This window comes from Phaseolus vulgaris, chromosome 2 (genome assembly GCF_051622355.1).
Source record: "Phaseolus vulgaris cultivar YP4 chromosome 2, ASM5162235v1, whole genome shotgun sequence".
NCBI lineage: Eukaryota > Viridiplantae > Streptophyta > Magnoliopsida > Fabales > Fabaceae > Phaseolus > Phaseolus vulgaris.
Window position 1 is genome coordinate 2,506,688 of NC_143499.1, and position 17,307 is coordinate 2,523,994.

The 17,307-nt window shown below is 31.8% G+C and overlaps 2 protein-coding genes and 1 non-coding gene across 9 annotated transcripts; 1 reads left to right on the forward strand and 2 right to left on the reverse strand.

Moving 5' to 3' along the window:
* Positions 1 to 1,668: 1,668 nt before the first annotated feature.
* TRNAK-UUU (transfer RNA lysine (anticodon UUU)) lies at positions 1,669 to 1,741 on the reverse strand. Its single transcript has one exon. It is a non-coding gene; the product is annotated as a tRNA-Lys (tRNA).
* Positions 1,742 to 3,099: 1,358 nt separating this feature from the next.
* LOC137810140 (uncharacterized) lies at positions 3,100 to 7,838 on the reverse strand. Its single transcript, XM_068611283.1, has 6 exons — positions 7,221 to 7,838; positions 5,900 to 6,017; positions 5,561 to 5,735; positions 5,068 to 5,124; positions 4,573 to 4,751; positions 3,100 to 3,403 (listed from the first exon to the last, which is right to left on the reverse strand). Exons 1-6 carry the CDS (start codon positions 7,586 to 7,588, stop codon positions 3,278 to 3,280), a joined length of 1,023 nt encoding a protein of 340 aa, XP_068467384.1. The 5' UTR covers positions 7,589 to 7,838; the 3' UTR covers positions 3,100 to 3,277.
* Positions 7,839 to 11,282: 3,444 nt separating this feature from the next.
* LOC137810141 (serine/threonine-protein kinase SRK2I) lies at positions 11,283 to 16,952 on the forward strand. 7 transcript variants are annotated; one of them, XM_090298065.1, is made up of 10 exons: positions 11,285 to 11,576; positions 11,910 to 12,012; positions 12,539 to 12,613; positions 12,703 to 12,804; positions 12,910 to 12,963; positions 13,462 to 13,554; positions 14,026 to 14,118; positions 15,197 to 15,301; positions 15,389 to 15,487; positions 16,048 to 16,952. In XM_090298065.1, the coding sequence occupies exons 4-10, from the start codon at positions 12,736 to 12,738 to the stop codon at positions 16,333 to 16,335; spliced, it is 801 nt and encodes a 266-aa protein (XP_090154191.1). In that variant the 5' UTR covers positions 11,285 to 11,576; positions 11,910 to 12,012; positions 12,539 to 12,613; positions 12,703 to 12,735; the 3' UTR covers positions 16,336 to 16,952. The 7 variants fall into 7 exon arrangements, with proteins under 7 accessions (XP_068467385.1, XP_068467387.1, XP_090154191.1 ...); XM_090298066.1 differs by having other exon boundaries at positions 11,313 to 11,576; positions 12,482 to 12,613; XM_068611284.2 differs by lacking the exon at positions 11,910 to 12,012 and having other exon boundaries at positions 11,283 to 11,576.
* The last annotated feature ends 355 nt before the right edge of the window (positions 16,953 to 17,307 follow it).

Sequence of the window (17,307 nt, forward strand, 5' to 3'; positions counted from 1 at the left end):
ATTAAATTATTTACATTGAATATCAACCATTTGTTAATTTTTAATCTATAATTATTTATACTTATGTAATCTTCATAAGTCTAAATATACTATTTAAAATTATGTTAATTCTTGTCTTGATTAAAATGCAATATAAATATCTAGAATTTTTATGTTAGACAAATTTTTCTATTTTGATATAAAATCATATTTAAATAATGTTTAAAATATCTAAAAATAAATAAATTAATTTATACGTTTCTTCCACGTAACCTGATGAAAATCTAATATAAATATTTGTATCAATGAACTTTTCACACCTCTAGTTATATCCTAGTGAGAAATTCTTTTATGCAAATATCTACACCAATGAGTCTCCCACACCTATGTAGAATCAGTCACAATCCCATTCAAAATTCTTTTGTACAAATATTTACATTAGAAAGTCTTACACAAGCTTTGTGGGCGTAGTTGCATCCTTCTTATTCAATCTTCTACATAAATGTATAAATTAACATTCTTCGACACCTTTGTAGGCTCGACCACATCCTTGTTGACGAATCTCATATGCAAATATTTATGTTAGAAACATTATAAATTGTGCGAACTCAACCACATTTATGAGCGGATATATGATGCAATATTTACATCAGTAAACATATCACACTTTTATAGACTTATTGATGTCCTTCTATGCAACCTCAAATTTAAATATCAATTTAAAAGAATCATTAAATCGATAAAAATCAAACATCCTAATTTACATAAAATGAAACATACAATCAAATTTTGATTTTGTATTCCACAAATAAAAATCTTAATTTATTCCAAAAACAATTAACTACTAAACTAAAATAATTTATTTTTTAATAATATGTTGACAATTACTAAATTCTTATACATGTCATCCATTACGCTTATAGTTTTATAAACTCAATATCATAATAATATATCATTATGCTCACTTCTCAATCAAAATAAATCTTCAATATCATTCTCTAACGATTATTTATCTTAAGTTTAATCTCATTAAAATTTCATTCTCATAATTACTTATTGTTTTCTAAATAAAAAAAATAGTTTGATTCATTCTTGTGCTCTTCAAAAAATTACTCTAACATAAGCAAAAACTAAAAAATCTTAACTTACTCTTGGAAAACCAAATTTAAAAACCAAATACATTGCCATCAACTTAGACTATCAAATATTCATTTTTTTTTCATTTTAAATCACACATGCAACATAAAAAGTTCATCCATCAAAAGAAATAAAAAACAAAGAATTAGTGAAAATCTAAAAAACAATAAAAACTAATTTAAAAAAAATCAATTTTAAATAATTTCAAATTTTGTCATCTCTTAAATAAGAGAAAATAAAACAAATAGTCTAATAAATTTAGATAAAAATAATAAATTTTTAAAATATAGAGAAATAAAATATTTCAAAAAATTATTTTATATTATATATAACTTTTTGTAACTTTCAACTAATAAAATATTCATTGTTCATGTAATATTTTTTTTCATCAAACTTGTTAAATCAGATTAGTATTCTAACATAAAAACTATTCTCACAAAAATCTTTTATGTTAAACCAGATTAATATATGGGCATTGTTTATGTGTTTTGCTATTAAAATAACTAAAAATGAAAAGGAAAATATTTCAAATTATTAAAAAAAAATTCACTTCGCCGTCTGTGGGAATCGAACCCACGACCACGTGGTTAAAAGCCACGCGCTCTACCAACTGAGCTAAGACGGCTTGTTGTTAAGTGTTAATTATAAATATATAAGAAATTCTATAATTTATGTCTGCTTTTACAATAAAATCAATATTATATTCCCGGTTGTTTATCTCTTATTTAAAATTAAATCCTTTGTTTAAACATATTACTTTTCAAAAGCAAGAATGTATAATAAATTCTAAAGAAATTTTGTTGCTCATCATTCTCGTTACTCTTTTAAAACACTGTCTTGCTAGTGTAATTTTAGTAGTAATTGAAATTCACGATCAATCCTTTTCTATTTTTACTGGTAAGTCAATTATATATACTCTTTCTTATCTCTTTATTTTTTGTATTTTTGAAAACATATTGGTTTATTTTATAAAGTTTTTCGAAAGCAAGAAAGAATAATAAATTCTTAAATGTTATAGGGCTCATTATTTTGTTTACTCCTATAGTTTTCATTAATTAATTATTTTAAAAAAACATAAGTATGAAATAAAAAATAAAAGATGTTTATTATGATGCTAGCAATTTTTATATGAATTGAAATGGAAAAATATTTTTTTATCGGTTGACATGAATATAAAGTTTTTAGATTGATTAATTTAAAGTACCATTAAAAATTATACAAATACGTTTTAATACCCTAAAAATAATAAACATTTCAGAAATATAAAAAGATCTTTATCTTTAGTGAATATTAAAAAATATAATTAAGTAGTGAAAATAATATATAAAAATATAGAAATTTTCTTTATTTATTATTTTACCATTTTATAAAAAAATAATTTATTTAGTCTGAGTCTTTAAACACTCTTTTAGTACGGATTATTGTTCTATAAAAAAATGATTCACTACAGCACCACACCTCCCCTTCCGGAGTGGTGGCCCTCTTCTTGGATGGAGTAACTAGTGGCACCAGTAGCTATAAAGAGAAAAAAACGAAATCCCTTCGAGAATTTTGAGCCCCAAGAGCCGAATTTCAGTGGAAAAACGCAAAACATGAACCGCAGCTTAAGGGAAGAATTCAGTTCCTGAAAAATCAAATTCTCATCATGAACCGTATTCGGTTCTAGTTCAAGAAATAAAGTCCAAGGGGTTACTTGGGAAGATTTTTTGAGAGTAAAAAATTCAAACAAAAACACTAAAATCCATATTTCAGCCTACTAAACTTGCCCTACCTTGTGGATTTGAATGGTTGAGTAAAGAAAACCAAAATCCAGATTTTAGCTCGATCGAATTGCAATTACTTTTGCTATCTTCATACAAAATCAGGTATTGTTTCCTAATATTTGGCAAATGGCCCAGTAGACTATGAGGCCGAAATTGTTCTTGCAGGTTCGGGAACCAAATATACAAAAATTTCAACTGCCAAGTAGCAAAACTAGGATAATTTAAAACATAAAAGGTCACATAACATTAAAATCTTCCGAGAAAAAATTACTGAAAATCTGTCATTTTACAAATTTCTATCCCCCAACAGGACACAAAGAAAAGCTTCTTAAGAAACTAACATGATAAACAAAATTCCCCAATCATCCCATGCTTGACTGTAACAATGTACAAGCAACTCACTGCTGTGTCTTTATAAAATGAGGTGCCAGCAGTTTTGTAACTGTGAAGCCATTGAAGGAGTCGACATCAAAGAGTTCTTTCAGCTTCTCGTCACATAGTATTTGCCTCTTGTTAGAAGGATCCTTCACAAAGCAATCAGAATTCAGAAATTTAACTGGTGTTCAGCAAACGTGCACAACACACAATACAGCCATACAAAGTTCAGAAACATAGCTTAAGGGCCCTGCTTCGAGCTCAAACCCATGGGGTTCTTGCTTGAAGGGGGCACGGTAAAAACGAGTTTTCACCAATTAGTGTAAGCTTTTGGGAGATTTCATGATCGATAAATTCATATTTAAAAATGAACTCAATTTATGATTAAGAAAAATAATCACAATGATAATCAAAGACAAAAAAAAAAAACGTGAACAATGTTTTTAGCCTCTCACAATTTCTGTTCGTACATAGATGGTAATAAATGACTGTTTATGGAAGGTTGACATTCTAATTCGAAACTATGGTGTGCACACATCGTATTAGAGGATAAAAAATAAGTTTAGAGGAAACACGTGAAGATTCACAAAGTATTTAAACATGATGCTGAATTGTGGTCAACTAAATTTCATCCGTTCCATTTTCACTCCAAGATTGCCCATCAAACAAATTATCTTCTACGACTTTCAGCATTTGCAATGGGAATGTATTTTAAGCTGGTAGACAAAATATTTTCTGAAAAAGGATATATTGGTTAATAATGAGGAAGTTACATGAACAGAGTAGTAATAAAGTTAGATAGCATCAATTTTCTCAGTCAAGAGGGGTTGGAAGCTAACTTCAAAGGTTGGTGCGGTCAGCGGATATGGAAAAAGAACCGTAAGCATCTGTCAGTAAAGTCAAAGGTTGGTGTAGTCAAAGTGCCAATGGGTGTCCTTGTGGGGAGTTAGGATATTTTATGATTGCGTTTAAAGCTAACTTCAAACACAACTGCATACATCGCAATGTTTTTTCAAATTACCACATAACACAAACCATTTATAATCTGAATAGTGCATTGCTTGAGGTGCACTATCTAAAATTGATATAATAAGAGCTGTAGCAGCTGATAGATATTATTTTATTAGACCAAAATGTATAGTAATTTGAATTGAATATAACTTCTCAAACTTTACACAGCCATTATCACTAATTATACGGAAACTGATCAGAGCTTTATTCAAGCAATATATACACACACATATATATGTATATGTATATGAGTGTGTATGTGTGTATGCATACATATGGCACAGGACAACTGAGAACAATGACAAACCTGAAGGTTGTTTCCTTTAATGTAATCCCACATTCTTTTTATAACATCTGTTCTTGATAACTCACTTTCTCCGGTACCAAGGAAGTTTACAAGGGCATCTGATAGCTGAAGAGGAGCAAGAAAACCTGACTTCCCTCCTCCCTTCTGCCGTTTTTCCTTTCCTTTTGGCTCATCTGAATCTGTCATAGAGGTAGGTTATAGAGACAGTATGTTTCATGTAAAAACTATTACCACACACTATGAATTGCCCTAAAACAAATAAACTTTATCCAGTTACCGTCTGCTCAAATGATTTCTAATATAAATACTGCAACAATTATTTTTCTCTCTTTTTCAATAAATTAGAAAGGAATATTGTGAACAATGAAAATATAAATAAAAACATGTAAACAGGGATAAAATATGCAGGGGAAACAGTTTATAAATTGCCAAGAAAGAAACTGTGATGGGGGTAGACAAATAATATAAAACATTAACAGAGTTCAATATTCATACCATCATCTCTCTCGTGCTTCTTCTGCTTTTCCTTTGGTGTGGATTTCACCTGGACAACTATATCAAGAGATGCATTTTAAACAATATCTCTTCTAGTAAACAAAATATTGACCAGACGAATGAAACAGGGAAGCAAAAGTCTGGAGTCTCATCAAATACAAGTTAAAAATCAGCGCAGTGGATATATTATAAAATCATAGAAGTTTTCTTTTAGAATAAAAATTTGTAAAAGGGTTTGGTGCACAAAGCAGTAGTTTAATTTTATATGCCTAATAACAGGGCCCAATTTTTTTTTACAAGAAACCCTATAAAAGAAAGCATGAACAATTTCAAAGCATTAGAATCCCAACTCACAATGAGGTCACTTGGAGGAACTAAAACAAGATTGAGTGTTTGAAGAATACTACGAAAAAAACCATCTAAAAGAATATTCAACATCCTATTTGGAAATAACATAATTTTAATAAGAAAGGCTAAAGTTGTAGGAGCATACCATCATCGGAATCCAATGGCCAGATATGCTTCGACAACACCTTATTCATTTGGAACATGTTGATGGAGTTGACATTAAAAAGAGCCCGCAATCGCTCGTCACAAATTATATTTCGTCCATTACTTGGGTCTTGCAAATTTTTCTCCTTAATATAGACCCATAATTGCTTAACAACCTAAGGCCAACATTATAAATAGATGCTATAAGACCAGAAACAGAATTATATCATATATACACACTTTCAAAGAAATTGTAGGTAACCTTGACCAGTAGTAGTGGAGTAGTCTATCTTAACTATCATTTTTTCATCAAAAACAGAGAAGAAAGAAGAATATATACCTCAGTCCTGGCCATTTCTGGAGCTCCCATGAATTCCTGAAGCTGGGGAGACAGGCTACATAATTTGCAAAATCCACCACCTCTTTTCTTTACTACCTCATCACCTAACTTGTTAGATCTGAAACACAAGATGAAACACAAGCTGTTAAAACAAGGGCATTGCCCACGGAAAATATTTACAACTAGGTAGTATTACATATTTTATACAGCAATACCAACGGTATTTGTATAATGTAGTGTCGTAATTGGAATCAAGATCTTGACACTTGCTATGGAGAATTTTTTGAAACTTTTTTTTTCAATGGTTTGCTGTTGTGGCTCCAGAACTACACAAATTAGTCGTTGCTTGCAGATAGTACTCCAAAAAACACACTACTGCAGTTTAAGTCTATATTTCTTACTTTTGGACTAAAAACAAGTAAGGCCAATGGTCTGGATACAGTGACACCAGCATTCACCTCATGTTTGCTTCAAAAAAATCTTGGGAGATAAGAAATATGTGTTAATATAATAAATATATAATCACGTTTTACATTTTTTGTTTTTAATTTATAGTTTACGGAAGGGAAAGAATTTGACTAGGACACTGTACAACTTAAAAAAAACCACCTTTGGATCCATTATACTGCCAGCAATCATTCAATTGTTAAGAGTAACAGCATTTCACTTCCAGGATCCAACCATAGTAACAATAAACAAAAGTGACTAACTATACATTAAGAGGGACTGGAACATCCATTGTATAATCATAAATTTTCCTTGCTAAATCAACTGTCTAGATGCACCGAAACGATAACAGAAAACTTCACTTCACAAATGCAGAGAGACAAAACATAATTAAAATTTCATCTGTCATCAGCCACTGACATTACCGCACAAGAAAGCATGCTTAAGGAAACTAAATTGCCAGGCAAAGCAAAGAATCAGATGAATATAAGTGCATAAAAAAAACTAAAACTGAATACTTTTAGTTCATTTTAAACCTGCAAGGCAAGTAACCCAGTCACTAACTTGAAAAACACACAAATTTTATAGAGAGCATCGTTGCATAGTCTGGGAGTGGACCCCAATTGTTCAAAATAACAGAAAGCCATGTGCCTGTGACTATGTGACATCACAAAATAATCAAATTTCATAAAAAAAAAGGGGGGGCAACCCCCCCAAAAAAATTAACATCCAGCAGTGACGCCATTGATTGCAAATTGCAGGGAATCTACGCTCCCAATCTAATTCGATGTACCATCACACGTATAATCAGAACAATTGAAAGAAAAACGCACGCAATGTTTGTTTTTTTAATCGGAAGCAAGAACAGACTAACCGTCCTTTATTCTTCTTGGCATTTTTGGAATGCTTAGGTTTATCTCGTTCCTCTTCATCGTTATCGTCGTCTTCTTCGGATTGTTCCTTGGTATCGGATGGTTGGCTCTGCTCGGGATTATCAGGGCCATCTTCTTCTTCTTCGTCTTCTGGTACGTCGTCGTTTTGTTGCTGTTGTTGTTGCGGTTGGTTGTGCTCGGTCTGGAGGAACAAGTCGACCTGTTCCCTAATGAATGCCTTGCGGTGGGATAAATCGATTCCGAAATCAGCCTCCAACTGGCGGCGGACGGTGGCGGTGGTGGTGGTGTTAAGGTCGGAGTTCCGGAGGAACTCGCGGAGGCGGCCGATGAGTTCGGATTCGGAGACCATGGGTGGAAGTTTACCAAACCAAAACCAACCCTTCTTCGAATGCACGAGTTGGGTTGCAGCGGGTCACTCACCCTACGACTCAGTCTCTGCGTAAAAGAAAAAGGAAACTCCTCACCCGGAGACACAAGTTGGAAATAAGAAATAAATACAGAATAAAAATAAAAATAAAAATAAAATACAAAAAAACTCTATTTCTCGTTACTCGTTAAGTTAAGGAATAAGGTGGAAGCAGTTGCGACTTGCCACGCCACATGTGCCCCCGTTGTCCTTACAATTTATTAAATTATTAAATTATTACACGCACCAAATTTAAATTAAGTAATTAACCAATTTCAGAATAAAAAACCACTATTTTATCATTGAATCTTGATATAAAATATGTAACTTTTTAAATAATTTAATATATTTACTATATCTCGGACATAATTGTTTTATTATAATGATTGCATGATTGCATAAACCGTATCAAATATTAAATATAAGTAAATATTTTTTACTAAATTCAAGCATTCTCTATAAGTAAATATATTCAATATTTTTTACGAAATATAGGTAAATATATTCAATATTTTTTGTTTTTTTTAATTTGATCTCGCTTATAAGATTGATTTATGTAAGATATTTAAAATATTTATTATACACACGATTTTTTTTCCTAATGAAGTGGTATCTTTTATTAGAATTAACTGGCCACCTGAGAATATATTTCAAAATAGTTATAAATAATGTACCCTTAAATATGTCAGCCTCTTTTTCTTTTCTTTTCTCTATATGTGAAATGTTAATAAATAATATTCCTAGTGCTTATTTTATATTTTTTATAACTGTGTACATTTTTTTTTACTCCATTTTTACGATAAAAAATTAATATATATATCCAAAATAAAAAAAATAAAAAATAGAGTATAAGTGATTGAAAATAAAGATTATTGTATTTGATATGTAATATTTAGTATGAATGTGGAAATGTATGAGAGTATGCTATTTTTTTTTTAAATAAAAAATTAAAATAAGAGTGGAAGAATTACATAAAAACAAAAAGTATACATTAATATTTTTATATAAATTCTTTTAATCACAAGTTATTTTTCTGAGATAATTTTTTTTAAATAATTTCAAAAGACAAGTACGTTCACACGTATATATATATATATATATATATATATATATATATATATATATATATATATTCTATTTGCTTGCACCATCACTAACATTTAAGAAATAGACATAAATATATTACTAATGATAGGTACTTTCTTCACAGTCAATCGTAAATAACAGATAAAATCAAAATATAAATTAATTTAACCACTTTCACCTTAATTAATTATATAATTAAAAAGATGTGTTTTAAATTAAATTTTATTTCCACTCACTCTTTCTTAATTTTGATATTAAGTTTTAATAAAAGGAAGAAAATATATATTTTATTGTGATTAGTAGAATTAAATTAATTAAGTTTCTTATTTAGTTAAAAAAGTTATTAATTTTACTTATACTCGGATAGAGCATGTCAAATTCATGTAGATAGTTTTAAAAAACATGTCTAATTGGTAAACATAATAGTTCTAGTTAATTAAGTTAAATAGTTTCATTACTTATTTATTTATTTATTTTGTGAACGAAATTGATAGTTAGAGGATATATTGGGCCTCCAAAATGAACCACTCGAGTCCAAGTCACTCATACTAAAGAAACAAACAAATATTAATTAAGTATATATAACGTTAAATAATTAAAGAGAAAAATCATTTTCCTTATTCTTTAGAAAGGACAATGAGCATAAAAAGTTTAAAAAATAAAATAAAAAGAGAATTACAAGATAAAAGTGGAGTGAGATGGATAAAATAGATGTTGTGTGGCTATGCATTGATGATCGAGTAAGAATGAAGATCAGACATTTAACTCGAACACACGTATCAGTGTCGATACTTATAGAACACTCGTAGAACACTTATTAGTGAAGTGTTCAATCCAAAAAATATTTGTTGAATTTATGAAAATCTAGCATGATTTTAACACAATTTTAAAAAAGATAAATAAATAATTTTTTAAAAATTCAAGTTTATTGTATAATTTTTTATTATGATTATAAAAATAAAGAACCAATTCTTTTGAACTAGTCATGAAAAACATCTTCTTCCTCTCAAAAAAATCTGAAACATACTTGTGCACATAAATATTTATTGTCAATTTATATAATTTATAATTATATAATATATAAATTCATGTTCCCGTATTTTACATTTTAAAAATTATACGTATTGTCAGTGTTCGTATCCGTATCATTGCTACATATATGAATATTGTTTTGATGTTTTCTTTTGTTTAAATAATATCATTTTACATATATTCATATATTTACTTGATTAAGTGAATCAAAACATCAATAGTGTAAAATAATATCTAGAATTTTGCATTAAACTCTAAAATTAAGACTGGACACATGTTGAGATAGTAACCGTTAATGAAATAAAAATCACATAAAAATAAAAAAATAAAGATGATTATATCATTACTATTAATTTATGTGCAATATAAAACGGAATTAAAAAATTGAAGTTGAAAGAGGCATGGAGTGTGGCACATGGACCTGGTCCAATGAGGGAACAGTTTCTGGACTGTTTCTTTCTGCACCTCCACATCTTCTTCTGCCACCTCCATACACAACATGAAAATACATTTTTATCCTTTTTGTGTCACCCCATATAATAGTTTTCGGATTATATAATCTGGAAATTCATTTGAAAAAAGACTTCCGGATTACATAATCCAGAAGCTAAATAAGACTTCCGAATTATGTAATCCGAAAAGTAATCATGCATCTGAAAAAAGAATTTCGAATTATGTAATCTGGAAGCTAATTATAAATTTGAAAAATGACTTATGGATCATATAATCCGGAATATTATTAAGGGGCATTTTTAAAAATTCGAAAATATATGGAGATGAGAGAAGAATGTATGGAGGTGCAGGAAGAAACAGTTCAGTTTCTGTTATACATTGGACAAAACCTTAACTGAAGAAGCCCAGATTTATGAACAAACATAACCCAAAATGTGCAATAGATAAGAGGCTTCTTCTTCCTGCATCCCTACATTTTTCTTTCTGCACCCCACAATTTTCTAAATCCCGAAACTGGTCTTAATCTTTTATTTGAAAAAGGATACCGTGGTTACTGAAAATAGGAATCTGGGAGTGTGCTACGGATTCATCAATCCGGAACTGAATATTTTTTTTTCTGGATGAGGGGGTTTTTCAAAAGCAATTTTTGCATAAATTAATGTTTTTCGGATTGCTAAATCCGGAAGCCTAATTCTATTACGGATTCAAGGATCTGGAATGTTTTTTTTTATTTATTTATGGATTTCTGAATCCAAAATGTATATTTCTGTTACAGATTGGTAGATCTGAAATGTTCTTTTTGAATGATAGATTTTTAAATGTGAAATGCATATTTTGAATTATGGATTGGTGGATCCGAAATTTTATCGAAAGTGTCAATCCGAAAATTTTCCGGATTCCATAATCCATAATGCAAAAAATAAATACATTTCAAGTAATTTTGAGGGTTTTTAAAAAGTAATAAGGACAATTTGGTCTTTGCATAACATTGTGGAGGTGCAGGAAGAAAAATGTAGGGGTGCAGGAAGAAACTGCCTAGATAAGAGCAGAGCCCAAAATGGTGCTTACGAGACAACCACTCTAACCGGCGTCATCCACAAAACGAACTCGTCACTATCACACCTTCCCACTTGGACTCTCTCACTCCATTACTGGCCGCTCGCAGAATCTTACTCGGCATTTTCAACCGATGGATCGGCCGGCCACCGGAGTCATGCCGTTCATGCCGATCATGCACGATAGCGACCGTTACGATTTCGTTCGCGATATCGGGTCTGGGAATTTCGGCGTTGCTAGACTTATGAGGGATAAGCAAACGCAAGAGCTTGTCGCCGTCAAGTATATAGAACGCGGAGACAAGGTTTGTGCGAGCTCATCGGTTGTGTATTGATGCTGACGAATTTTTTAATTGGGCTTTTAATTTTTTTTTCTGCCGTTAACTTTTGTCGAGTTGTTTGGTTAATTTTGGTAACATGGTGGCTGAATATGGAAAATTTGGGATTGCTCAGTCACTTAAATGCTAATCAATTAACCGCGCACTTTTTTTTTATTGGTTGTACAATAGTAGTAGTGATTCGGTCATCATTCATGTGGCAATTCAGTTTATCTTCGTACCTTTTTTTCCTTTCTAATTGTAGCTTTTTGCTGTTGTCATTATCTTTTGACAAAAGTAAAATGACTTAATTGATGATAGATAAGTTTGATTGATGAGGAGGAGAAAAGGTGACTTGATCGATGACTTTCTGCCTTGATGATGAAATGATGCCATAAAGTTTAAGTAGATAAGTGGGGATCTGGTGCGTACGATTTCTCTGGCTTGTTTTTGGTTGTTCTGATAGGGCACTAGACAGGAGTCAAGTTTATGGAGTGAGATATAAAATATAAAATCATTCACGTGTGAACTTATCTGCTTTCACCTAATAGTTTGAGCTTTAGGAATAGTTGGTTCATGATTTAGCATTGAAGCTTATATAATCATGTGGTCCGTAGTTCTGTTTATATTACCCCATTTTTCTAAATGAATGATAAATTTCAGCACAAGGTAAAGTGGGCATCTTCCATGCCAGGGAGGGTTTATACATGAGGTGTGTAGTCAATGTTGGATTGATTCAGGTGGTGAACCCAGATCATTTGGTTTAATTAAATTTAGGCTTCCACACATTCACAAAATAAGTAATGAAAAAATCAATTTATTTTTGGTGGTCTAAATTGGACTTTTGATTCTAAAATAATGTGAGTGAGATGTTTGTTGCTTCTTTCCTTCAGGTTCTTGTTGATGAAGCACTAGACTAATACTTTTCCTATCATGTATTGGTGTTGTAGATTGATCAAAATGTTAAAAGAGAAATCATTAATCACAGGTCTCTAAGACATCCTAACATTATCAGGTTTAAGGAGGTTGGTATAATTATTACATTTCTTTATTTTTATGCTCAGAGGAAGGAATAATCATATTTATGGAAAATGTTCTATAAAATTTCACTCAGGTCATTTTAACACCTACCCATCTTGCCATTGTAATGGAATTTGCATCTGGAGGAGAATTATTTGCCCGAATCTGCAATGCAGGGCGTTTTACTGAGGATGAGGTTCTTTAACAATTATGTGTACTTTTGTTATGCTTTTTCAGTCAGCACAAATTTGTGCTAGTTATCTATTTCCCGTGTAACGATTAACCTATTGTTATGCCACAGGCTCGTTTTTTCTTTCAACAACTCATATCTGGGGTCAGCCATTTGCATGCAATGGTAACTGATATCTTTTTCACCCACTATTGGATATAAATTGTAGTTAACCTACATAGAATGTAGTATAGGCAATGTATCAATCTTTTGAGTATTGTCTGCTGAAGAAATATAAGTCATACACCCTTTTGAACACATTCTTTTCTATTGGTTGAAATTTAATTGAAATTACAGAAATCTGCGGGTCTCACTTATTTAATGAACGTCTCCCATGATTCTGTATTTTTAAAAAATTTATCCATTTATTAAGAGAAGAGGGTGAGCCCTCGCACGGCAGTAAAAGTTGGGCCTTGGTGACTGATTGGTCATGGGTTCAAACATGGAATTAGCCTCTTTGCACACGCCAGGGTAAGGCTGCATATAAATTATCCTCATACCTTGCATGGTGAGGAGTCTTCTAACATTGGGTACGCTAGTTAACCAATAGTAAAGAGTGTTTTGTTAGCTCTCTTCATGTCTGATGTATTGGTTTTATGTATCATAATGTGTCTCCTCATGAAGGAAGTGTGTCACCGGGACTTGAAGTTGGAAAACACTTTGTTGGATGGAAGCCCGGCAATCCATTTGAAGATATGTGATTTTGGATATTCCAAGGTAAGCCTTTGTTTTTCACGTGCTTTTCCTGGTGTAAGCTCTGGCTCAGTAAGTTTATCTCTAAATGATGTTTGTCACCCATTTAATTGCACATTTATCTCTAAATGATGTTTGTCACACATTTAATTGTACATTTATCTCTAATGTTTCCTGGTGTTCTTGAGGCATTTGATGTTTAGCTCACAGCAAACCTTTGTGGTGGTGTTAAAGATGATTTATCTTGTATTTGTGTCATATATTTTGTTGTGCTTTGTAATTAAAATAGAGCTTCTGTTTACATGCAATGACACTTTGAGGTCATCCTTTTTATTTATCAATTGGATTTCTTTCTGTCTTGTGAGCACCTACACATTCATTTTTTTTATCCAATTTGTAACTTCTCAAGTGTAGATCGTCATTGTATTCTCTTCTATTTTAAATAATCTACCTTGCTATATTTTCTACATATCTAATAGATTTTGTTATGGGCAGTCTTCAATGCTGCATTCACAACCTAACTCAACTGTGGGAACCCCTGCATATATTGCTCCAGAAGTATTGCTGAATCAAGAGTATGATGGCAAGGTAGAAATACTTTTAGTTTCAGTCGTGTGCTCTTTTTCTGTATTAATCTCATAATTTGATAACATTAATTTGTGGGCTGATGAGGTTTATTGATTTATCCTTGAATAAGGAGCTAAAACATTTTTTTAATAGTCTATCTGTCATAACTTCAGTGGAAAGTTATGCTTGGTGTCTAAACAAAGATTGCTTCTTTTCTGGTTGTCATCTACGCTTTGTTCAAGTCTTCTTGGCACTAATTGAAGTTTTTAACTTTAAAGTAGTTATTTAAGTCTTCTTGCCAGTCCTCTTGCATCTTCTTGTCCTAAAATGTTGCAAACATAGCTTATTAAGGTTTCTTTGTTGATGGATTAATTGAAGAATAAACTTATAGATGTAATAATTAAATGGCTAAATTAGTTGAGAATTTTGCTACCGCATCTTTCACCCTCCACTTTTATCCTCTGTTTGATCTTTAAGTCTTTATTTTCTGAACCTATGCAGTAATCTAGTACTCAGTAATTGAGATCAGGAATGAATCATAAGTCAAAATAGTGTTATAACAAAGTGGCCTCAGGCCACTGTAGGATTCAAAAAGTATAGCAGTTTTCAACACAATAGTGGGCAAAATAGTATATTGCCTGCTATAGCGCTACCACCATGATATAGGCTTCAAAAACCCATTTTTTCCCCTAAAACACTGTTTAGGATTTTTGGGTAATATTATAAACACTTTGAAGTCTCTTCGTTGACTGTTTCACAATTTATTTTTAGGCGTCATCATTTCATTTGATTCTGAAGAAGTTAATGGTTTTTCTATAGACGTGACTCACATCACAATGCAACATTATGGTGTTTTTTTGATTCATGTAGCCAACCTCACCAAACGGGAAATGGCTTGGCTACTATTGTTGTATGATAGTCTTACTTTTAATGTGCAATGTTGCTAATTAAGCACCTACATATAAGCGTGTATCTATAGTCCCACCATGTGATGAAATGGGAATGCACTATGATCGAACATTTCAATTTTTAATTTTACGAATATGTAGGTAGGCATTTTAATGGGTTTTTTTTGAAATTCTCATGCCCCAAATATCAGATTGCGGATGTATGGTCATGTGGGGTAACCTTATATGTGATGCTAGTGGGATCATATCCTTTTGAAGATCCTAAAGATCCAAAGGATTTCTGGAAGACAATGCAGGTTGATTAGATATTTAAGATATTTGCTTGTTCTCTTTTCAAGCCTCTGGTTGCATGAGCACAGCCTTTTTTGGTTGGTTCCTTGCAGAGGGTTCTTGCTGTCCAGTATTCCATTCCAGATGATATACAAATATCTCCAGAGTGTGGCCACCTTATCTCAAAGATATTTGTTTCTGACCCTGCAGAGGTAATTTATATTTTCTAACAAAACACCTACTTCTGCGAATATATACAATTTGAGGTACACTACAATTCCTGAGGAGTTGTGCTATGGATGCATTTTTATATACCATCACTACTAGCCTCCCACTTGAAAGTGTTAAAATTTTTCCCCCTTTTTCTAGCTGAAGCACTATATGAGCTGGAATTTTGAAGGAGAACCTTCATGTATGGAATCTGCCTTAACACACTCATGCACACGCATAATAACAGCCTTTTACATTTTCTAGGTCCTGATCCACTTAGGTTTTATATCTAGCATCAAATAGCAATGTCTACTATTTTGACATATAGATATTGTAGGTCCTATGCAGCTTAGATTGTAAATCTAGCATTGATAAGAAGATTGTAGGCACCACAACATTCAACAATATTATAAAATAAGAAATTATGATCTTACAGCAGGGAAAATTGCCGATTGCATATTATAAATCAAACCTCTTTATTGTCTAAGGTAGGAATTAAGTTCCACTCTTGCTTGTTTATTGATTTATTTGAACCTTATGCCTTTGTACATTAATTTTACAGAGAATCACTATTCCTGAAATATTGAAAAATGAATGGTTTCTGAAGGATCTCCCTCCTTACTTGATGGATGAAAATATCATGGGTAAGCAATTTGTAGAGTCGGATCAGCCTATGCAGAGCATTGATACAATTATGCAGATAATTTCAGAAGCTACCGTACCAGCCGCAGGGATCTATTCTTTAGACCAGTTTATGGCTGATAACATAATAGATTATGACATGGATGAATCAGACTCTGACTTCGAGCAAGATGTAGATAGCAGTGGGGAGATAGTGTATGCCATATAATTTAATCATCGTCTTCATTTTAGAGACAGCATAATTAAAGGACGGCATCTCAATATTCAACTTTATGACATTCTCGGCATCAAGGGAATAGAAATGCGTGGAGACCATATTTCCTGTAGAGATGACACACAAAGTCCATCATGTTCACTTATATGTTGTATATGATTCTTGGAACTGCCGAGGGGAGGAATATGCTTCTTACACTCTAGAAGGGTTGGTGGCTGAGAAATGATAATACCTTCCTTCCCTCTTTTTCTAGTACTTTGTATCATATGTATTCATTAGCCTTTTTATTGTATCCTGTAGTTATTATATTGGTGCCAGGATTCTTGTTTGCATACACATGCTATGTACACATACCCTAGGAGTTACTTGTGTTTATCCTGTTATCTAAGAACATATCATTCCTGTGCACCATTTCAGAGTATTGCTTATTTCCTATTGGAGCATTGTTGTACCTATCGTCCTTCTCTATGCCACAATTTTGCAATGCAATGCAACTTGAAAGGACGTCACAGATACAACTCCCTGACGATTGTACAATAGTTTACTAGAATGGGGTGGACTGCCTTGAAATTTTATTTATTAATGTGATTCGTCTCGTGGTATGTGCAGTATATATTTCGATCCATCAATTCCTTAAATTGCCTTATTCAGAATGATATTTATGTGCATGATAAAATGTTATTATTCTAGCTCTTGCTTCTGGCGTGGAATAATTTTGAGTATAGTTAAATAACCAATTTAATTAAGCATATATTCCATAAATTTTATAATTAGGAAGAGTCATATTACTTTAATAACTTTACATAAACTACTTAAATGTTTTTCCCCAGCCTATTTTCATTATTAAGTTTAGGTAAGGATTAATTTGTGAGGATATGTTTGAAACTGTTTCCAATGAATACGGTGAGTATATTCGGGAGCAGTAATACATCTCATTTCAAATACGGTGCATATATTAATTAACTC